The sequence below is a fragment of the Sander vitreus genome, chromosome 2, assembly GCF_031162955.1.
Source record: "Sander vitreus isolate 19-12246 chromosome 2, sanVit1, whole genome shotgun sequence".
In the NCBI taxonomy this organism is placed as follows: domain Eukaryota; kingdom Metazoa; phylum Chordata; class Actinopteri; order Perciformes; family Percidae; genus Sander; species Sander vitreus.
Window position 1 is genome coordinate 9540601 of NC_135856.1, and position 23357 is coordinate 9563957.

At 40.2% G+C, this 23357-nt stretch overlaps 2 protein-coding genes across 3 annotated transcripts; both read right to left on the bottom strand.

Moving 5' to 3' along the window:
- Positions 1–118: 118 nt before the first annotated feature.
- Positions 119–13420, bottom strand: foxk1 (forkhead box K1). Of its 2 annotated transcripts, none has more exons than XM_078276455.1 (9): positions 12821–13420; positions 9540–9755; positions 6645–6843; positions 6363–6509; positions 5923–6116; positions 5399–5571; positions 5029–5286; positions 3971–4144; positions 119–2246 (listed from the first exon to the last, which is right to left on the bottom strand). In XM_078276455.1, the coding sequence occupies exons 1-9, from the start codon at positions 13264–13266 to the stop codon at positions 2014–2016; spliced, it is 2040 nt and encodes a 679-aa protein (XP_078132581.1). In that variant the 5' UTR covers positions 13267–13420; the 3' UTR covers positions 119–2013. The 2 variants fall into 2 exon arrangements, with proteins under 2 accessions (XP_078132581.1, XP_078132572.1); XM_078276446.1 differs by having other exon boundaries at positions 3971–4159.
- Positions 13421–15411: 1991 nt separating this feature from the next.
- Positions 15412–23022, bottom strand: LOC144534499 (cytochrome P450 3A40-like). Its single transcript, XM_078276468.1, has 13 exons — positions 22847–23022; positions 22655–22748; positions 21905–21957; positions 21611–21710; positions 21414–21527; positions 20775–20863; positions 20513–20661; positions 20248–20375; positions 20085–20160; positions 19827–19987; positions 18786–19012; positions 16132–16294; positions 15412–15724 (listed from the first exon to the last, which is right to left on the bottom strand). The coding sequence occupies exons 1-13, from the start codon at positions 22909–22911 to the stop codon at positions 15635–15637; spliced, it is 1509 nt and encodes a 502-aa protein (XP_078132594.1). The 5' UTR covers positions 22912–23022; the 3' UTR covers positions 15412–15634.
- Positions 23023–23357: the final 335 nt, after the last annotated feature.

The following is a 23357-nucleotide window of genomic DNA, read 5'->3' on the forward strand; positions in this document are numbered from 1 at the left end:
AAGTTCAGGTATCTGAATCGGGAAGCAAAAAATGGTATCGGACCATCTCTAAAATGTAACAAGTGTGACAGAGACCCAAACATGGCTGACACCTGGTCACAGAGAAGACAATGTAATATTTAAGTCAATGAGGAATTTTAATTTGTGCTACACATTTTAACAAATCACAAAAACAGGAACATTTAAAAATACATATACTTCTCTATTTCCAGAATGTTTACGTATTGACGACAGCTGTTTTTACATCGAGCAAAATATATATTTTTTTTTATTTTTCTCCAAAATCAGAAAAAATACCTTCTAAATAGCTTTGTCATTTAGCAGAAAGAGCAGCATACAATCATTACGCATCTTTTTTTTTGTTTTTCTAATAATGTGCAACAACAATCACTGAAATATTGCGCAAATTGTGCCTGATTGCCAGCTAAAAATGAGGCCTGTGCAAGGACATTCGGAAAAGCTAAAGGCGGAGTGAGAAAGAGATTAGAGAGGGGGGGGGGGAGTGCTGAAGAATATCTAATTAAGGCAGTGTCTGTGACAGGAATTGCCAACAGCTTGATGCCTCTGTAGAGACTGCAAAGATAGAAACTGCTCACTGAGGAGAGGGAGAGAGGTAGATTGGGAGAAAGGTTAAAGCATTTCGGGGAAATTGAAAGCAAAAGTGTGGGGAGCCAAGAGTAGAAAATATGTCAAAAGTACCATACAGAAAGAAAGGAAAAAAAGACGAGAGCAGTTGAAATGCGTGGTCATGTGTTGGTCCCGCCCTTCCCCTGATAAAACTGATACAAGTCAACTGAAGCAACATAACTGTCACCATTGTAGTGTTGCCGATCATGTACTGTTAAAGAAGCTGCTGTGTTAACAACAATCTAAAAAGGTAAAGCTGTCTAAAGGTTAAAATAAAATGACAAAAAAATGTAGAAATATTTAAGGCTTTAAGGATTATTACAATAATGCTTTTCTGTGCTAAGACAAACAAAACTGTATGCACAGGCAGTTCCATTTCTCATTTTACCACTACTGAAATAAGAGGGAAAAAATAAAACAACAATCAGTTTGTCTACATTAGGTTTTCTCCACTTCAATCAACTCCAAATAGTTGCCTCTTTTTTTGCTCTTCTCTGCTCACCCCAGATAATCTTGAATCTGAGGAGCTTCACACTGATAAACCAAACTGAGCTAAAGTGAAGCGAAAACTGCAAAGTCCTGGTTTGTTATTGCTGGATTTTCTTCAATATCTTCTTTCAAAACAATACCCCTTTCTTTTTGTGCTTTACGTAGAAGGCAAGAAGGGATAGACACCTCACATTCTGGTCTAGGCCTTAATATTAACATGTTTCTTTTCTTTTAAGAGAGACAACCTGTTTTACAGTAAGGATTGCCTTAGGAAGAGTACAATCATATTCTTAACAGTCTCCCAAGCCCCAATGGTCTGGGTATACACAGCTAAGTCCTCTCTATCTTTCGGTCCACGACTGTGTGAAACTACACAATATATCAACTCTGATCATCACAGTTTCTTCTGTAAATGCCAGCCATTTCAAATCTCCGAACACACATTCCCTGGTTTTAAATCAGGCATTTACTCAATTCGGAAGTGCAGGAGAGGTGAGTTCTTTGGCTTGAGAGTGACAGTAACTGGTGCATCTCTATTATCCAACGTTCACAAAGTAAAAGTAGTGCTGAAATGATTTTAATATGCATAATGCTTTCATAACCTTTATATCCTTACTTGTTGTCAGTGAATGATGGATTACAATACAAAGACTGTAAAGCTGAAAAAGTCCTGAAACAAATACTTGCTTTTTACATTCAGAATGTATTTTAAAGTTTGCATCTATTTTTGACCAAAATATATGTTCCTTACAATTTAATTCCCTTGTGTTGAGAGAGGCTGCCTGTACATTTTTAGGCCTTGTCGGCTGCAGTCATATCAAATGAGTATAAAAGGCGAAGCAGTTAGGGGACCATAAGGAGGCTGTCCATTGGGTACCTGGTAAGAGGCCCTGGGTTTTACTTCCTAGGGTCGTGGGTTTGTGATGTCATGGCAACGATGACAGGCTGCTGAGCAGGTGTGACTTGATGCTGAGCAGATTCAGTCCCACCCTCGTCCTCCACCTTTGGCCGCTTGGCCTGGGGCTCACCTGGCTGCTCAGCTAAAGTTTCTGCACTGGGCTGTCTGCTCACCAGCACTGGAGGGGAGCTGGAGGCCTGGGCAGCCAAGATCTGGAGAGGACTACTCAGGCCTGGAAAGCAAATGAAGAGAAAAAGAAAAGTTAGGTTGAGTAAGTATCTGGATGCCTTAATCCCCATCTTTTTGAAACAAAAACATCAGTCTATATTCATTAGCATGACTGCAGGGATTTCCCTGCCATTATACGGCTTGTGTTTTGCGCACCGCCGTATGAAGCGTATGAACATTAAAACAATATGGAGAGCATCTGAACAAGCCGACGCACGGGACGGGCGTCCGCTTAGAGCTAGCTTCAGGTGGGCTGGCTTTAAGGTTGACCAGATATTCTCATTTTAGTGACAGGCTACTCCTCCAAGATTGATTTGGTAATGTTCTCCCTCGCTGCAACTGACAACCACTCAGCTTTATGCAAATAATGGCGCTATGATGTCTAGGGCTGGGCGATTTGGCCTTAAAAAACAATTTGTTCTCAAAAAAATCCAATTTAAGATTTGAATCGACCCCCCCCCTACTTAAAATCAATCTGCAGATGACAAAGAAATTGTTCAAAACAAGTTTTAACTTTATTTTCCACACACACACACTTATAATTATTCATGCCATTGTGGAAATTGGTTTGAGTGTTTTCCCTACCATTGTAGGTTATTGTGTTTGGATGCTTTTATATAGGCCTTAGTGGTCCCCTAATGCTGTATCTGAAGTCTCTTTTATATAGGCCGTAGTGGTCCCCTAATACTGTATCTGAAGTCTCTTTTATATAGGCCTTAGTGGTCCCCTAATACTGTATCTGAAGTCTCTTTTATATAGGCCTTAGTGGTCCCCTAATACTGTATCTGAAGTCTCTTTTATATAGGCCTTAGTGGTCCCCTAATACTGTATCTGAAGTCTCTTTTATATAGGCCTTAGTGGTCCCCTAATACTGTATCTGAAGTCTCTTTTATATAGACCTCAGTGGTCCCCTAATACTGTATCTGAAGTCTCTTTCCCGAAATTCAGCCTTGGTGCAGAATTACAGCCACTAGAGCCAGTCCCACAATGAGCTTTCCTTAGTATGTGCCATTTCTGTGTCTGTAGCTTTAAATGCTATTGAGGAGGAGAGAGAGGGGGGGCAAGGTGGCGGGTGGGGGTGTGGCCTTGACCACTGCCATGCTTCGCTTGTTTGCAAGCCATGATGTGTCTCTCTCATGGGCGGGCCAAATTCTCTGGGCGGGCAAAGCAGAGAAAGGGGAGGTAACCTTTCCAGGTCCATCAGATTCCAGATCGGCCCATCTGAGCTTTCATTTTCTCAAAGGCAGAGCAGGATACCCAGGGCTCGGTTTACACCTATCACCATTTCTAGCCACTGGGGGACCATAGGCAAGCTGGGGGAACTCATATTAATGTTAAAAAACCTCATAAAATGAAATGGTCATGCCATGGGACCTTTAAGTAAGTAATGAAACGACTAGTTAAGAAAAGAACTAATGTTGGTCCCTGTCGCTGCCATGTTGTTTGTTTATCTCTACGGCAAACACGCGGAGGGAGGGCTGAGCACATTCGGAACTACGGGAGCCCAGAGGGGAGCTGATGTTAAGGAGAAAACTGATTTTCATTTAAACAAATCGACGTTAACTACACATTCGAGTTGATCGTTAAAATTGATTTATCGCCCAGACTTAATGACGTCACTAATATGCAAATAAGCGTATAACATCATTTGCACCTAAGCACTCTAAAAACCCAGGGAAAACCCTGGAATGGTCAATGTTTAAGGCAGTGATTGCTAAAAACTCTTACCAGATGCATTAGCAAGGCTGGTTGCTGGGGCAACAGTAGCAGTGGTGTGTTTGCCATTCTGGGTAACAGGACGAACAGGAAGTTGATGTAAACCTAGGGCCAGGTTTCGTCCATCCCCACCCTGCACCGCACTGTCCACAGTCTGGATCACTCGCTCTCTGTTAAGCTGGGCTTCTGATGGAAAACACACTTCAAACATGTAAGAGCAAAACTAAATAGTTTATAGAAGTGCACATGTATGATCACTCGGCCAAAACTCAAAGCTCAGAAATATGTATCAGAAAATCTGGTTAGATTATGTCAGTTATGTTTTTTTATTGTGTCATGCACATCCAAATTCTCAGCCCACGTGGACTTAAAAGTGGGGAAACATTTGTCAGACACGAACATAACTTCATATAACATTACATTGTAAACGTAGAACTTTGTCTTCTGACAAGCTCTACAAATAAATCTGCCACAAAAAGGTTCCCTTCCTGAAACACGGCTTGTTTACTATAATCATACATTCATCCAGATTAGTGTAGCTGTTAAATCATCATATAATGACCAATAAAACAGGAAATTGACTTCATCTTAAATCTCACTTAGATCTGAAACAATATTTGCTTTTCAAGGAGACCATAAACATGATGTTTTTCTAGCCAAAAATCATGTATCTGACTGTAACTGTGCACACAGAGATGACTTTTACATCTATAATTGATAGAATACAAAGGGTCACAATTACTAAGCTGACAGCCATCTGGTCAGTCAGTGTGCTATCCAGAGTTTAGCCTTTCATTTCAGAGACAAATTGACAAAAGTTGACAATGAACATGTGAATGCTTGAATGTAGCCAAACGTCCAACACCATGCAAATAAAATGTGTGGGAGCTAAATGCAAACAGAAACCGTTTTAAATATCTTCACAATACTGAAAAAAAAATGCCAAACAATTATGGAAAGATTTAAATAGTTGAAACTGGAGATGAGCAGACCAACATATATAATAAAATGTACTAATGTATAACATAATACAGACAAATCACTTCTTAAAGAGATTGCCATGGGTATACCTCTGAATTCACTGTTGCCTTCTGCTCCTCCAACAGAGGGAGTGCTGTACCCATTCAGAGGGTTGGAAGTTAGAGGGACGCTGGTAACAACCCGCACCATGGTGACAGAGGACTGAGTGGGATTCTGAAGCAAGTGGATGGGCTGGACATGGCCGCCACCACCTGGAACGAAAGCAAGGGTTTTCCCCGGGCCAGAGGGCAGGACTGTTGGGTGAGGGGGTGCAGCCATGATGACATGCTGAGTACTGACTGGAGATCCTACATAGAGACAGACGCAAACAACAATTGTATCTCTCTTATAGTGTATATTAAAAAAGCCTTCACATGTGTGTCTTTGAACGTATTTGTATGCGACTACATGCAGGCTCACCTGGGGCACTCTGAGAGTACCTATACTCAGGGACAGATGCCAGTTTATTAGCCAGCTGTTCGTGGTGGTCATGGGAGATAGGAGAGCCCTCCCTGCTCAAACATTCAGGAGTCTGCAGCCCGCTGGATGAAGGAGAAAGAAGTCCCTGGTGGGTTGGGGATGCAGGAGCACTCCTGAAAAAGAAAGAATGAAGAGAAAAGAGACAGAAGCAAAGGAGAGGGCCCAAAGAAATCAATTAATACATCAAGAGACCAGTAACTTACAGAGATCCTTCACTGCCAGTGCTTTCTGCTGAATATATTAACCTACAAATTAGACTTACTTTGTTCTATCCAATCAAATGATAGCCAGGAGCAGAAGCAGAGAAAAAGGAAGAAGGGTTAACAAAGTAAAATCAGAAGCGACAGAGCATGTGTCTAACAGTTTTGTGTGTGTGTGTGTGTGTGTGTGTGTGTGTGTGTGTGTGTGTGTGTGTGCGCGTGCGCACAAACCATGCAGCTGAAGGCCACAGGTGACCAACTTACCTAGAAGAGAGAGGTCCGAATGGTGTCCTAAAGCAAGCAACCCCTCTTTGTCGTCTTTTCCTGAAGGCTTGCTCCACCAATTTGCTTTCAGAAGCAGAATCCACACGCCAAAAACTGCCTTTCCCAGGCTCATCCTGAGAGCGGGCCACTTTAAGAAAGTAGCGGTTGAGAGACAGGTTGTGTCTGATTGAGTTCTGGAGGGGGGCAAAACAAATAATTTTGTCACTGAACACAGATCTTGAATGTTATGGCCAATGACCCTAAACAGGAAAAAAATATTTATTTTATTCTGAAATTACTGAAAGTAGCTGTAGCTATACAACTGTTAGTAAGTCTTCCGATTTCATCATACCACTATCTTCTACATGTTACTCAGCTAACCTTCCCATACTGTGTGGCTGTAAAGTTTTACCATTTAGTTAAAGACAGAAAGAACCTACCTGCCAGCCCTTATCTGCAGTGCGATAGTAGGGGTAGTGTTTGGTGATGTGGGAATAGATGCCACTAAGAGTCAGCTGTTTGTCCGTGGCAGAAGAGATGGCCTGGACGATCAGCTGTGCATAGGAATAAGGTGGCTTGGACTCATCCTGGACATACAAGAAACAAGTATTAAAATCCACACATCCTCAAGCACATATTGTATGTAAGCAACCTTTTTCAAAGTAAAAAAAAAAAGTATTCTAATTCAAAATTAACAAATTTTGATGCTACTGAGTCTTAACCTTGGGGCTGTCTCCACCAGCCGACTCCCCCCGCTGCTCACTTCCCCCTCCTCTCTGCTCAGCAATGCTTCGTCTCTGCTCAGAAACAGCCTTGGCAGCATATTCAGCTGCTAACTGGAGGTCAGAGGTCACGTTGCGTCCATAGCGATACCCGGATGACCCTGCCCCTCGTGGACTAGCCGGACAGGAGTTAGGAACACTGAAGAAAAAGGAACACATAGGAAAAAGTCTGTGTTAATGGCTTAAAGTGATGGTTCATGGCCACTTCTGCAAGTGTAACAATATATAAGCAAGATTAATTGAATCCCCTCCATAGCAGCTGCAGTCTCACACCTTTGGACAAATACAACCTAGAATTTGTGTACATAAAAGGTTAAGTTATTATATAGTTAATAATATATAATAATTAACTGATGAGTCAAAATGAAACTATGTTCGATTCCAGCTCATATAGCCTCTAATTGCATAAAAATCACATTCTGAAACATCCCATTGTCACCACATAACAAATGTTTTTGTGAAGTGAGTAATGCGGCAATTATGTAAAAGAAAGGAAAAAATACATTACGATTGAGAATATCAACTGGTGACTAATATACAACATGGTGGCCAGATAATGGCACTCGGAAAAAAGGGAGTAAAGCTTTGCTTTTTACCAAATACTGTACATAACTTTAAAGTACTGGAAAACATCTGAGAAAATACAAAAAAAAGGCTTATTCATAATTTTCAGGAAATCATAATAGGAGTGCAAGAAATAAATACAAATGAAAATCCACATAACCCTTACGTCTTTCTGATAATTGTCTTATTATACTTTTATAATCTGTTCATTGTATTTTAATTTGAATTCAATGTATTTTACACACAGTACACAAGAGCTACATTTGGAAAAATGATTCCAGCTCAGACCAAAAACACACAACAACAAGCAAAAACAATCAAAAAGTATGTTAATTATTAACTAGGTTTTATCTGGTGCTGTTGAGAGACAAAACACAAGGAAACCCAGTAACTTATACAACACACACCTGCTTCTGTTAGTAAAGTAAACACTGGTTTCTGGGAGAGTCAGTGTGCTTTGATTTGCCTTTGGCAACAGAGAGCCACAGATACAGAGATAGTGACACAAACACAGAGAGAGAGAGCGAGAGCGAGAGAGAGAGAGAGAATATGTTTGTATTTTTTGGCTGGGGAAACTAAGCTGCAACCATTTCACCCCTTTGCATGTGTACATGGGCCAGCAGTACACGTGTGAATGCAGGTAGGGGCAGAAGAATGTTATTGTTTACAGCTCATTTAAGTTACCAAACAAGAAAAGTGAGAGCATGTGCTTCACACAATAATCTTTTGTTGTATGTCATGTATGGGGATACTGTCAAGAAAGGTGTCACAACAAAAAAGGCCACAGCTGAAGTTTTAGAAAGATGTATGAGCAAGCATCTTTACTCGTGTGTGTGTGTGTGTGTGTGTGTGTGTGTGTGTGTGTGTGTGTGTGTGTGTGTGTGTGTGTGTGTGTGTGTCCACGTGTGAGAGAACAGGAGCTGAGGACTGAGTAGGGAGGTTAGGGGGCTCTGAAAAGGAAACCACGAATGGACGGAAAAACGGCCTACAGGCAAAACAATCTGCCCGATAGCCAATCACGCGCCTCAAAGCTGCAGTCATTCCATATAAGGCAGACACACACAAGCTGACATTGGTGGGGATGTGTGCTGTAGAAACCAACACAGACCACCAGAGGGCACAATCAGCACCACCATGCTTGCCAGTAGCACATGCTGTATACATTTATAGAGCAGTGATTTTTAAACATGTGCTATCAGGCCTCATTAGAGGGCAGCTTTCCATCTCAACAGAAACACTGCAGTAGCTAATCAGTACACCTTCAACAAGAAAGGAAATTATCAGTGAATATGAGCTGATATAGTATGTGTTTTGTAAAAACATTGCAGGCCTTTGGGTCAAAGGAGTAAAAAAAACTAAGGAAACAAAGCCTTACATGTTTGCAATTGCATACACATGAACAAACATGGACAGCAGACACAAGACAAGGTGAGAAAGTAAATCGCTCATATACTCTGACAGCTCTAAACAATTATTGTATAATCCATCATATGACACACAACTGAGTTATAAAGTGGTTTTGTTTTCAGTTTAGGTAAATGTCCCTCCATCGCCGATACCCATTTTGAAAAACAAGCAACCTCCTACCTTGCAAAAACAGATACATCCTTACATTAAATTGTAAAATTGAAAATCCTGATGTTTAATTGATAAAAACAGCAGGATTGAATAATATTAAGGCTGCAAAAAACAATATTTTTTATTACTGCGCAATTATTTTGGAAATTAATCGCTTGGTCCATGTATAAAAAAAAAGTCACAGAAAATGCTGATTATGTTTTTCTAACATCCAATGGGATGTCATCAGATTGCTTTTTTGTCAGTTTACTATCACATCAGAAAAAGAAAAATCAGCAAATCCTCAAATTAAAGAAGCTGGAGTGTTTGGCGTTTTCATTTATAAAATTACACTTGATCAATTATCAAAACAGTTGCCAATTAATCTTCTGTCAGTGGACTAATCAAATTATTGACTTATAACAACTAATATTTATTTAATCTCAAAACTGGAGACTCAAAACACACATTAATGCTCAGCGGAGTGGAGAACTGAGCTTAAACACAATTTCACAACAATGAACTGAAAAGTTGTCTACAAGAGGTTTCCAACAACTTACAAATACTTTGACTTATAAACTGGTCTCTTACTGCCAAATCTGGACAATCTGCATTGCATTCATGAAGTGTTTGTGTACTGCATGCTGTGTTTGCATTTATCAATGTGCACCTGTTGGGGTTCATATCATTGTGTGTCTGTGGGTCTCCCCTTACCTGAGGGTGCCCGTGGGCGAGGGCAGCGGAGAGCCAAATGCCCTGATGTTCTCTTCATGCTGCTGCATTGTGGGAATGCTGATTTTGAGAGGGGATATGTGGGGCAAAAGCGGGCGAGGGGGGAGAGAGAGCTGCTCCCGCTCTCTGTGCTCCTCAGGCTGCAGGAGTGACATAAACTGGATCTTGATTACTGTACTGGGAAAACGAAACACACACCTAGAGAGCAGGAAGGCAGGAGGGAGAGATAGTGGAAGCAACAGGACAGAAGAAAAGGGAAACAGAGAAAGTTAGATTAGTGCATTCTCTCCTATACATTATAACAAGCATTATAACATATTCTAAAGTGACTGTTTTGGAACGTTTAATCGAATGACATGATCTTCCTCGGCAGATGGAGTTTGCCCAGTTGACATAGAAATGTATTTGTTTAAATTTTACTTTACAGACTTATTGTTTTAAGACTCAAACTTCTTGTCCTTAAGTGCACAGGAAAATGGAAATTTGAACATTTACAACAATGTTCAATATACTGTACAATGTTATTGTATGTTTGAAGTTACACATAGTGGGTAGGAAAAAAACCTTCCTCAAGTGACTGCACTTTCCCCTTAACTGGGTTTGTTTCTAATATAAACAATATCTTTAGTCAACACCGACAAGAAACTAGTCTGGTTTAGACTTAACACACCACCTGCTAACCTGCATTTCCTCTTTTTTTAGGCAGGTCTGGACAACTGCCTCAATAAAAGCAGGGATCAGTCCAGGCCCAAGTCAGTTCAAGGTGAAACAAGCCCATGAAAATAATTATGTGTGTGAGGGATTGAGTAAATGTTTTACTATGGAACCTCAATAACACATGTAAATAGTGATGTAATGTATCCTAGCAGGTTCAGGCAGCAACATTGTATAGTGTTGTTAGGTCTTTGTGACTGCAACCATCTTATCTGCCAAAATACGATGACTGTATCTTCTTTAAGCAAAACACTGAATCCCTACTAATTCTAGGGGTTCTAATTCAGACCTTCCTGAGACGAACCAGTACAAAAAACCATCCCCACACAGGACGACAGATGCATTGTAAGCAGTTTCAGACAGTTAAACCAGTCTGTGTGTTCCATTCCATTGTTTCTCTATAATTTGTCACTGGAAAACAGCAGCTGTCAATGAAAATACTGAACCCATGTCAAGTCTGCTCACAGCTGTCTGTGGCTAAAGCAGGCCATCCTCAACAACTGTCCATGCAAGAAAAGCACTAGTGAGAAAGGACATAGACTGGTGGCATCTCTGAAGGGGCTTCAGAGTTCCACAGCTGAGATGAAAGAGACTGTGCATAAAACAACTTTAGCTTATTTCCTTCACCAGTCCCAACTGTATGCCAGAGAAGCAAAGAGAAAGCCACTGTTCAAAGAACTCACATGACATTTTGAATAGTGTTAGTCCTAGAGAGAGCATGTGAGAGACTAGGGAGGTCATTATACAAGAAATTTAGTAGTTGATACCAGTGAAATTTCACAATTCGATATCATGGTCAAAAACAAAACAATAAATCCCATGTACTTTAACATACACTTCTTTATAATATTTATTTCAGAATAAGGATGACAAGGATTTGTTGTTCAGTGTTTCTCACAGAATTAGATTATATTTGCGGTGAAAGCTGATCGCTGGGGTCACTCTTTATTTTCAGTTTCAACTTTCTGTCACCATTTTGCCGTGCAGCGAAAGGCTTTGAGGTGGTCAAGCTGTCAGGGTGCACGGAGACGAGGAACTATTCACTGTGCTTCTGTGCTGGTAGGCATTCATCTTTTTTTTGGCCTTTTAACAGTAGACTAGAATACTTGTAGGTGTATATGCTGCCCCTGTCAGGTCTGAAAGTATTGCATCCCTTGTACTGGTACAGTACAGGTAGAAAAACAAGTAATGTCACGTTTTCAGAATTTTGTCATCAACTTGGTACTGAAGTATTGGTTCTCGAGACATTCCTATCTGAGACAAAGCAGGAGGCAAGACATGAAAATTGCAGGCCCCAGAGGCTGTAAACATGGCTATGTTTGATATGGCCTTGGTTTGTGAGTTTTGTGTTTACTCCATGTGTTCCTGCAATGAGGATGTCTTTCCAGCCTGTACTTCCTGTTCAAAGCCTGACACACCCCCAAACAGTCATGACAGCCAATCAGAGAGGATAAGGGCACAACCCCCCCCACCCTCCTCCTCCACCCTGTGATTGACATACACAAAGTCAATGCTTTCAGTTTTTTAAGATTGCCACCGTATTAACCAAACCAGTGAAGGCAGCCTTGACAGTGGTGCAACAACAGTAAAGCTAAAATCATATTCAAACACCAGATGGTACCTCTTGATACCCAAAAAAAAAAAACATTTCAAGTTTCATTACTAAACAAACACACCTCTTCTCACAAGACTCATGGATTGAGCTGTCAGGGGTGCGTTTGTTTACATTAAAAGGTAACGTGACGGCGACACGTTGGTTAGCAGCTTCACAACTAGCTAACATAATCGCCCTGGAACTGACACGACTTTTACCAGCAGCCAAAATATATGAATAAAAAAAAAATAAAAAATTGGAATTAGCCAGCTCTACCACAACACGATTGTTTCGAGATATCATAGGAACCTTTTTTCTGCATTTGCTAAATACCTAACGCTATTGTCGGTAACGGTAGGCCAAATTAGGCTAAATTTGCTAACGGCTAAAACTATCTACTAACGTTGGGTTAATTCACGGATTTACAAAGTGGGGTAAATGTACCCTGAGACAAATGAATAACAGTTATAATTTGACAGCTCACAGTGGAGACATATTGGATTTTTATGTTTACAGCTTCACTGTCCAAACAAAGGTTATAGTGCACTTATCCGAAGCTATACCCGATCAGACCAAATCAAACCGCTCAGATTAGGGGTGCCATGACAAACTTTGTATCCCCGTCAGAATACGTTTACCGTTTTGCCGGTTAATTACATTTGGAAAGCTAGTATATCCACCAAAACAATTCATTTTGTTGTTGTTGTTCGTTAACATAGCCCACATACAATGTTATAGATGTTTTAAAGTTTGATTCAATCGTTGGGTGTCTAGTAAGGGGGGAAACAAACTTTAAATGGGATAAGAAATATATCATGACACCGGCTCCGAGGTTTTTAAGTCCATCAGTAGGTCAATGCCTAACTTGAACATTAAAGTTTGCTCTGCAACAGCCAACCACCGTGTTACCATAATTAGCCTGTTGGTAGCGGCTATGCTAACTGTCTGCACTCACTCTCTGGGAAGCGACAGCGGCGGCGCCCCTCTCCGCTGGAACACCCCGTCAACGAACACGCCATTCTTGCCCAAGCACCGGAGGGAGAAACCGCTCGCCTCGTCGTAGTTGATCTGCAGGTGTCGCCGTGAAATGAAGCTCGAGTGACCCATGTTGACGTCCACGGAGCCGTGAGACGAGTTCCGGCCTATGGTGACCGTCCTCTGGCGCATCACAAACTCAAAGTCCCGGCCCTCGAGTCTGGCCAAGGCCTGCAGAGGAGGACAAGCGAGTCGCACGGGAAACATCCCGGCGTCGGCGCGGGCTTCCATCATCGGAGGACCCAAGAGGGCGAGCGAGGGCTGATGATAGGAGTGCGAGGTCACCGCGACGCGCACGGGACTGCATGGTGCCGACTGTAAAGCGAGCAGGGCTCGAGCTCCGGTGTCGTCCCGGTAGTCTGCCATCTTCTTTCGGAGGGTCAACACACTCTCACACGCACACACACACTTTACTTTTCGTACACACAGAGTTGCAACGTGAGAGTTTTCGGCCAGGGCACTTGTTCGCTCCGTGGCTCTCAGAACAACATGGAGTCCGAGTCGGTGTAAGAACGGGACCGGAGTCTCTACAGGAACGGGACTCGTGCTGCGTTCAGGGCATCATCCTAAACTGCTTCTTCAAAGATAATCATACAAGATAGTCAGTGCAGAACTTTGGTTCAACCGATATTCTCTTCATGTTACGTTACGATTCAACAAAACCACGTTTGAACGTATTCTCCTAGATACCACGTTTACATTTAGTATGGGAGGGGGTGTCAATTTTTCAACATCATTTTCTGGACAGTCAAACGCCACCTATTCTGATCCAGGGCTACTGGGGTCTTATCAGAAATATTTATTCAGCATGTCAGTCTTCAAACAATTTTTAGAAGGCTATGTGATATAAAATTGCACATCGATTTGTCCAAACATGTTAACTGAGGTCTGCTTAATCCCAAATTTACGGATTTTTAGGTTTGGATTTAACTAGATTTAGGTTAAAGATATTTTGATTTGTTAAGATTACATGGGCAACAAGGCAAGTTTCTTTGTAATAGCATCTTTTAAACACTGAAACAGTTGTTTTACATGAGGCAACATAGCACAGGAACGATATTTAAAGACACAAGAAGAAAATCAAATCAACTAAAATAGAATAAAATGAGATAAAAATAAGTTGGACAGAAAATAAGAGAGAATATCAATAGTGCTGTTACAGTGCAGTAATAAGTTGCCTAAAATTTGATGAAAATAAAAGAAGATGCATAAGAAAATACATGTTACAGTTGCAGAAATATGTAATACTAATAATGTTGACATCAGAAACAGAAACCGACAGCAATGCCGAGTCACTGACACGGGATAACAAACGATAACAGCACAAAAAGTAGTCCTCAACATTATTGCTATCATGGCTGCAGGTTCTCTTCCCTGAACGCCACATCTGGACACCTCGGCCGATAGGCTGCAGTTCATTTCGTCACACCAGGAAACAGAATTTTCGAGATTTATTATTTACTGTTATTATCGTGGTTATTTTTCAGGAACTGCTAATTTATTACAGCTTTTCATTTTCGTGTCTTTCATGGATTGCAGTTTTGAATCATTTTAAATTTGTGCAAATTGCACTGTGAATTAAACAAAACATTTATAAAAAACTAAATATTGATAAATCACACGTTACTAAAAGACATTAAAAAGCATATCCATGGGGATTGCAGTTCATTATGTTATTTATCATAGAGCTTGGGTGCTTAACCAACTTAAATGAAAATGGTACATTTAATTGACAGGTTTGGTGTAAATCACATATTTCAGCAGATAACCTTTTCTCAATCCCAGCCCCAAGAGCATGTGGTGTCTGCAGTGGAGCTGGTTTGCCAGCCTCAGATTTTTCTTCTCTTCTCTTTTTTAAATCTCTACCCTCTGTTTATAAACATGGAAAGAACAAGATGGTTGAAAAACGCGGATAATGGATCTGTGAAGTAGCAGGAGCACATGAGCAATAAATGAACAAAACATATAAACAGACCATCCACACGAGTGCGCTGTTGTGATGTAAAACATTTACATAGCTAGAGTGAACACGTGCATAATTACAACATAATCACAGTAGGCCAATGCACTTTCTTACTGAAATATCTGGTCAACCATTAACTCACTGTCTGGCTGATATCTGAATGAACCCTCTTTGCCTTTTTATTTGAGTCCCATCTTTAAGTAAGAAAAACATAAACACCTGCAAAATATAATAAAAGCCTGTGCAATGAGCCTGCAATAAATACCAATACTTCCTTCAGAAAAGCTTTTATTATCAGAAAAGTGTTGATTAACTGTATGGTCAAGCGATGAGACAATAGGTGCTGTTGTGTGGTACAGTATTACGGTATGTGTTTTTGTTATTTTGTCTACGTGACCACATGTGACAGTATACTGGGAAGGAAATAACCCTCAAAAAATGTCTTTGTAAGTATCAAAATGTCAGGCTTCTGTTCTGCCACATTTTGATCATTTGTAAACTCTGTAAGTTGCTGTAACAGTGATTAAATCACATATACCAAAAAAACGAAACATTTAAACTATCCTTTATTGTTAACACTGGCTTTACAAATAATCAATTTGTCACTCAGTTTAAGATGACTATTGATAAAAGCTTTGGCAGGAACAGAAAATAGAAGTACTCATACAGATGTACACATAACATTAATATTACCATGAACAAATTGACATGTTTTTTATTCACAGTAGGTCTGTATACAACATAGCTAAAATGATTATCCTTTATCTTGTTTTAGTTTGAGGGTTCAGAACGTGGCACCAGCTTCAGTTTGATTGGTTGTTTTGGCGCCAGCAGGCCCTGGATGTCCAGCTCCAAGGGGATCTGGCAGGAAAGTACATGTAAAGAGAAAAAAGTGTGAACAAAGTCAACTATGCATGAAACAAATAACAACTGGCAGTATCACAGCTGGTAGAAACAGACAGCTTGTTGAGTGTGTTATTTGACATTTTAGCACATAACAGTATCAAATGTTTTCTTGTTCAAAGTGCCAGGTAGGGGCCTTTAACCCTAACTCTTTTAACAGACAGACCTTTACCACACTCATGATTGGCTTGATCTTTGGTATTATATAACTCTCCATGTCCCAATCAAACAAGCAATAAATCAAATTTGCACACAACAGTATTACTCATACATCATAAAAAAGGATTATTCATTCACCATAAAAAAACACAACCTAATAACAAGCAGTGTGATGAATGATGGGAGACGAATATCTGTGGTCTCACCTCAGTCTCCTTACACACAGAGAAGCTGTATCTCTGGAGGATGTCCACCATTGCTAGTTTCATCATCACCAGAGCAAATCGCATCCCAATGCAGTTCCTTGGTCCTGCCCCAAAAGGCATGTACGTGTACGGATCAATAGTCTCCTTGTTTTCCTTGCTGAACCTGAAGGTACACACGCACACACGCACACACAGTAATGTGTCAATAACAGAAATGAGGCAATGACCTTCAGAGCTCGGGTCCGTTTCAGAAAGCAGGTTTAGTGAAAACTCTGGGTTTTCTGGTTCAGAAAGAGATGTAACTTAACCTCAGAGTCATGCTACGTTCCAGACACAATTTTTAGCCCGTAAATTACGACTTTAAGTCACGACTCACGACTTGGTAGCGTTCCAGGCAAAGTAATGACAAACACTTCTAGATAGCGTTAACTAGTGGCTACCTAACGTTGATGTTAGCTAACGCTAGCTGATACTAGCGATTTCTAGTCGACGACATATTTTGGGCTTCATTTAATAAACATAACCTGTAGTAGTACACAATCGTATGTGTATTGTTTTGATTACAATGTGCGGAATTACTTTACGTTGCCTATTTATTTCTAGTTCTCTCTGTTAATCGCTGGCATCTGTACAGCATCAACAGGGGTCGCCATTGTTGTTTGTGTGTGTGTGTGACGTCAAAAACTGTAACTGGGAGTACAACGAGCTGGTACGAGTTACGGGTTTGACTGCCGTTCCAGGGCACTTTCACACGTAGAAGGTTGTGAAAACACGAGTTACGGGTTACCTGGAACGCGTCCTCAGTTACTATGGTAACTGAGCCTGTGAACCTAAACCTGGTGGGGAGTAGGTTTTTTAAATAAATGGACCAGCAGATCCCGTTGCTCTAGACGGAGACCAGTGAAGGATATTAGAAGCATTTTTCCGGTGATTGCTGAGCGTTACTGCGCAGCCTCAAACTGAGCTTGAAGACGTAGATGTGACGTGAGCAACCTGTCTGAAAGTTGTAAGTCTTCTGGTAGCTGTGCCAAGAGAAATCTCAATCATTCCCAATCTTACAGAGACGGAGAGCGTAGGTATTATGGCTAACTAAAATGCTAGTTAACATTAGTAATTAAACTTAAACAGCTGATGTAAGTCAAAACTGCCTGTGAGCTTCTCCTGTACTATACGATAATTCCTCTACTATGCAACAGTAAGTCGCGTGGTTATGACACAATCGTTAGCCTATTTTTACAAAAACGTCTGCTTTGGAGTCATAACGTGAGGTACAAGGTAATGGAGCCATTTATACATTGTTGTGTTTCTTTAGAAATAAACAATGGACAAATAAAGTCTTTAAATGCTTCAGATGTAAAGTTATTCGCTGTCAAAGTGGCGCCAAAATGAATGGCAGTCAATGGAATGCTAACGGCAGGTGATGGCTTTGTAGCATCAAAATGGCGCCATAGGAGCTATGGGTTGTGGAGAGAGACTTACCCCCTCGGTTTTCTTCAATAAACCTTGAGTTTCCCTCAGTCTCCTCCCTCTGACACAGCGCTCATTCATTCATTCAGTCTGTATCAGATGCATTTTAGCGCAGTTTGTTATCTGCATGAATAAATAACAGTGTTAGTTTATTAACCATGTTAGGCAGACTATAAAACGATCCCGTCAATGAAGACGCTGTATTACTTCGCAGGGTGTTATACATATGTCGGGAGATGATATTGAGGCCCCGACGCATTTTAATTTCCAGATAACTTCCTATTTGAGCAGTATCGTTTTCCTCCCAGTCTATCAGTTATGTAGCCTACATAACCTTGTCCGTCCTCATTTCACTAACGTCACCCATTGTGGACATGCTCTACATCCCAGCAGATTATTTGTGTCACATTACATTTTTTTGCAAACAGCAGTTTGTTACAACATTGGTGATGCGGAGCATATTAGTAAAGCCACTGTATAGCAAAGCGCTGTCAGAAGAGTGACTCACTTTGAAACGTTTTGTAAACATTTTTGTAGTGTTCCCTGGACACAAACCATTAAAAATGAGTTCCCCAGTATTGCAGGTGAATGATGTAAACCCTTTAAAATAAAAGATTATGAATTATAATTCTGTTAATGATGGTGCTGCAGCCTCAGAATGGGATTAGTAGGCCTAGGACTTTTTCGCCCGCAGTATTGCACCTAAATTAAATAGATTATAGGTTCAATAGCATTTCACCAGCAATATTAGGCTATACTTATGATTAAATATGATATACACTATATTGGAATATAAGCATTTACTCTAGCAGCAATTTTCTCCCACGCAAATTCTCTCTCTTTTGCAGCAGTCGCTTTTTGCTTTTTTAACGAAATATATGTTCAAACTCGCTGTATGTGCGTGCGCATGAGTATTTCCGCCGACCCATTTGTTTGTGGTTGTTACCATGGTGAATCGTAGTATCATGGCTCCATTCATGCTGCCTTTTTATTGTGGTGGTGCACACGAGTGAACCAACTCATATCAGCTGTTCTGGAATCGAAAACTCAGAGTTTCCCATCTCAGAGTAAATCAAATCAGAGATCAGGGTTAGACCCAGAGTTTGTTAAACCTCCTTCCTGAATCGGGCCCCAGGTCCTTTCTGTGGCTGTTTTGGTAAACCTAAACATATAACTCTTTTCCATACCTCTCAGGTTTGAACTCCTCCGGCTCAGACCACAGATCAGGGTCCCGGTGCAGGGGCCATGTGGGTACCATGACAATCATACCTTTTGGAATCACAAGGCCATTTATCTCCACAGTTGCCTTGGCTACACGCTCAATGCGTGCTGCAATGGGGTACAATCGGAGAGACTCGTTGATGACGCAGTCTAGATATTCCATCTGCATCAGAGCCTGGTATTCAATAGGACCCTAAACAAACACATAGACACATATATACATGACAAGACCACCACTCTGTTATATTAGGCAAAGTTAGGAGCTACAGCAAGCACTGAAGAGATACACTGATGGTTGACAGAGGCACTGAGGTTAAAATACACTGTTGCTGTCCTTTTAGGTTTAGATCAGAAAACCACTCTCATGGCATCGATCTTCTCATTTAACCCTCTGCAAGAAAGCAAAACAGAATATATATTTCCAAAATGTCAAACTGTTCTTTTAACAATGAAATATACAACTACGTGTGATGTGAAAAGAGCCAGTCCCAATACCACACCCAGAGAGTAATCACTCTAAGCTCTACAGGGCTTTTTTTAGCCTCTTTTAGGTCAAAGCATACAGACAAGGTAATGGAATTATGCTTCTCCAAAGTTAAAGGTATGGTAAGGTAAGCGTCTCTGCCAACCTACGCATAGAGTCACTCAAACCTATCCAATTCACTTATGTGCAGCACAAGGAAGCGTAATTTCTAACTTCTAGCTTCAAACTAGCAGATGGCCCAGATACTTCTCTCAGGAGTTTGTGGAAATCAAACCACAGCTAAAAGAAAAGTGAATATCTAATAACTCATCAGTTGGGCAGAAACACAACCCCTGATGATTGTTAATGTTGCTCTGTGCATGCTGGATGTAGAAGTAAAGTTGTTAGCCGTAACAACTTTAAAAGGGGACAATATATCAGAGTTCCTTTGTACTCAAGTGGCCAAAAAAACAATGAAAGCAGCTTTAAATTAATTATTTTGAGACCTTCCTGCTACTTAAACGTTATCCTCTCCCCAACGCACCTTATCAGGGAAGGTGGAGTCGACCTCCTCCTGCAGCCGTTTCATGGTATGAGGGTTTGTGGCCAGATTGTAAGCCATGAAAGAGAGAGAGCTGCTGGTTGTTTCATAGCCAGCAAAGAGGAAAATCATTGCTTGAGAAAGGATCTCATGGTCGGTTAAACCTGGGGAGATAGCAAGAAGATGTGATTTAGAATAGCTTTTAAGTTGTGGTTTTATGTGTGTCTAAATAGTGTATGTGGCTGTGTATGTGTGTGTCACCTTTATCCTGTTCCACTTTACTGAGGTCATTGTTTTTCTGGGAGTCAATCATCAGCTGAAGGAAATCCACCCGGCTCTAGTAGACATATGAGAATAGCTTTGATTATACTTCCTAATCTGCTGATACAAATATATGTATTTACGCACATGCAGACAGTAATACCTTTTGCGTGCTTTGTTCTCGATTAGACTTGATCTTCTGCAGTGCAGCGTAAAAGAAGTCTGTGACAGCCACAGGGAAAAAGGAAAACTCCAGCTTCTCCAAAATAGGACCCATAAAGGGGAAGAAAGCTGGAATTAAGCAGAAAGAAAAACATTTATCAAGGACATAGGGCAGAAAGTGATTTTATTGACTGGAAACATTCACAACACAGATAGTTATTAATTATGATTAGCTGCATTTTACCGACATAAAAGGAATTATGTACCAACAATGAGGAAGATAGGGTTAAACAAGTCAAACTTCAGCATCTTCTTGATGTTAGTGACAAAAGGGTCTGAGGGGTTGTTGAGTGAGTCTATATCGACACTGAAGGCTGTGCTGGTTACTACATCCATACTGTAGGGTCCAAAGAACCTAATCAGCAAACAAACACATCAGGGATTAACTTATCCTTTCATGTTTGTAAAAAGTTGACTTTATGCATTTTATGTAGTAATTTTAAATGAATTGAATATTTGCTTCCTTACTCCTTCAGCTCTAAGGGCTCATCCATGTCTGCCTTCTTTTTCATGCTGCTGATCAGGTTAGCAGAGTGGTGCTTCATTATGCCAAACATCTGAGGCACGGACAGGGACAGGTAGACATGAAAAAAACAGACATTGTTACAGGGAAATACACTGGTACAGAGTTCCTGCTGTTAGTGTTTTTCTATAGATCAGTGGTTCCCAAGGGGGTTCCATGATAAGTCTGCCATAACAAGATAATAAAAGGGATAAAGAAAGAAAAAAGTTACATATTACTTAACTATAACTTTGTTTTTCTGACTTATTTCTAATATTTGCTTTTTTGTCTTGTGAAATGCTGAATACTTTCATTTCTTTAGGCCTCTAAAAATTCCTTCAAACAAAACAACCTGGGAAGGAAAAATTATTTTTTGGTTGAACTGATGACAGCTAATGTCCACACTGAGACCATATCTTGTTATGAGATCTCACAAGTAAACATTTGTTTATTTTTTAAGGCGTCACAGGCCCCACAATGTATGTTGGGACTGCACTGCCCTCGAAAGAATTAATTCAAGTTACATTACAGACCTTGGTTGAAAAGATGTTCTGCTCAACATGCAAGAAAGGGCAGAGGAGATACAGAGCAAGAGGGAACTGTACCTCTTTCAGTCTTCCTGAGGTAAAGGAAGGAGAGAGGACACTGCGAATCCTCCTCCACTGATCATCCTCAGCGATTGACACGGCATCGTACAGTTGTCCGTTCAGCCGGAAGTTCTGCGAGTCAGGAAACACGTTGATGAGAGAGTTCAAGCAACCACAATGAATGATTGAATGTGTTATATAGTAACTGTGTATACTCTGCGATTAGTGAAGAGAGAGTAACACTCCTTTATCAGAACAGTTTTGATCATGGCAGGATCTGTGATGCACAGCACGGGCTGACGACCATCAAAAATGCTAAATATGATAAGAACAGAATAGATTATGAATAGAAAAATAATAAAACACCAGGTGAGATTTTTTATATATGCAGTCACATACAAATCTACATTGTAAAACAGGTATACAACACTGTAAACAGAGATACTGCAGCAATAAGGACAACAACTGCACAAATGCAGAAACACACACAGTACAACATGCAGTCTTACCCCCATGTTTTCCCATATTTCTTGAAGCACATTTCATCAAAGGCGGTGAATCCCTAGGTACAACAATAATATACAAATTATGAATTGAAAGCCTTTTTTTAATCTTCAGTACACTTTAACATGGTGGAAATATTTGTAGCATGAAAGATTGTATTTAAATATGTAAATCATTAACAATAATAATGTTAAAAACTGAAGGATACAGTATATTAACTAAAATTGGCACTTCAAACCTGATACCATTTTGTTGAAATAGCAATAAAACAAAATATGTTTTTAAACTGACAGCTCACAAAATGAAAAGGGGGGAAATTAAAACTTTTGTCTCATTGTGAAACTGCATTGACACAACTGAGAAACTCCAAAAAGGCTATAACAGTAGTTCCCCCTTTCCTAGGAATTTGAAACTTGTGAAATTTCTTCACTAGGAATTATTTTCCAGTAAATATTTCTATTTGATTATCCGGAATAAACAGGACAATCAGAAAATATCTATAACTATTCAATTTGAGCATATCGTTTAGATATCATCAGGGCAGAAAAGACTAGTTACTCTCAATATTGTATTATATATAAAAGAAAGATTTTTTTTTTACACAAAATTGTAACTAACACACTTTTATAGATATTCAATGCAAATGTTAATTTTCCCACTTTGTTAGGTTTTTTATTACACCAATATGTCGCTTGCTAAGCCTGTACACTCTGGTATAGATCTATGGCGTAGTTGCTTCTGAAAAGTTTACCAACCTTTTTATATGCCAGCATAGTGCCAAAAAAAGGGATTGGTTTGGGACCAGGGATGCCCATCTTCTTAAATGTTCCAAATGACCAGCAGACATACCTGTAAAACAAAAACAGAGGTAGATGAGAAGAGATTTATATCATACAACTCACAAACACCGTACAATTAACTGGTACAAATATTCCTTGAACACTTACACAAAAGTCAGTGTGATGACAGCCACCAGGAGGGTCCATGTCTCAGTGGAGAAATAGAAGCCCATCTTTGCGTGTTTTTCTCTCTACCTTCAACGACAGCACAAAAACACACCAAAGCCCCAAATCACGACGAGGCTTTTATATCCTGCAATACCGATCTGTTGCGTGAGTAGGTAGTGTGTGAAAGTTGAACCCATGGCAGGCGGCAGTGAGTCATGTGAATCATTGACAGAAAGAGACCAAGCAGCACTCATTATTATCAAGTTTACCTTTGTTACCTGTGATGCTGTAATTTAAATGTCAAATAAACTAAGTAATTTACATTTCTTTTTGGCTCACCCTATATTAAATGGACAAAATTAAAAGACAAGCAGGCCATTAAACCCTACATGTATGAGACTTACTCTGGTACAAAAAAGTATTTAGTCAGCCACCAATTGTGCAAGTTCTCCCACTTAAAAAGATGAGAGAGGCCTGTAATTTTCATCATAGATACACTTCAACTATGAGA

Coding starts and splice junctions, on each gene's coding strand:
- foxk1 (XM_078276446.1), bottom strand. CDS start 13,266: ATGGCAGACTACCGGGACGACACCGGAGCTCGAGCCCTGCTCGCTTTA. Junction 9,756..12,820: donor CCGCTGTCGCTTCCCAGAGA/GTGAGTGCAGAC, acceptor CCTGCTCTCTAG/GTGTGTGTTTCGTTTTCCCA. Junction 5,287..5,398: donor GTACTCTCAGAGTGCCCCAG/GTGAGCCTGCAT, acceptor GTCTCTATGTAG/GATCTCCAGTCAGTACTCAG.
- LOC144534499 (XM_078276468.1), bottom strand. CDS start 22,911: ATGGGCTTCTATTTCTCCACTGAGACATGGACCCTCCTGGTGGCTGTC. Junction 20,376..20,512: donor CCCTATCTTCCTCATTGTTG/GTACATAATTCC, acceptor GCTTAATTCCAG/CTTTCTTCCCCTTTATGGGT. Junction 16,295..18,785: donor GAGGAGTTCAAACCTGAGAG/GTATGGAAAAGA, acceptor GTGTACCTTCAG/GTTCAGCAAGGAAAACAAGG.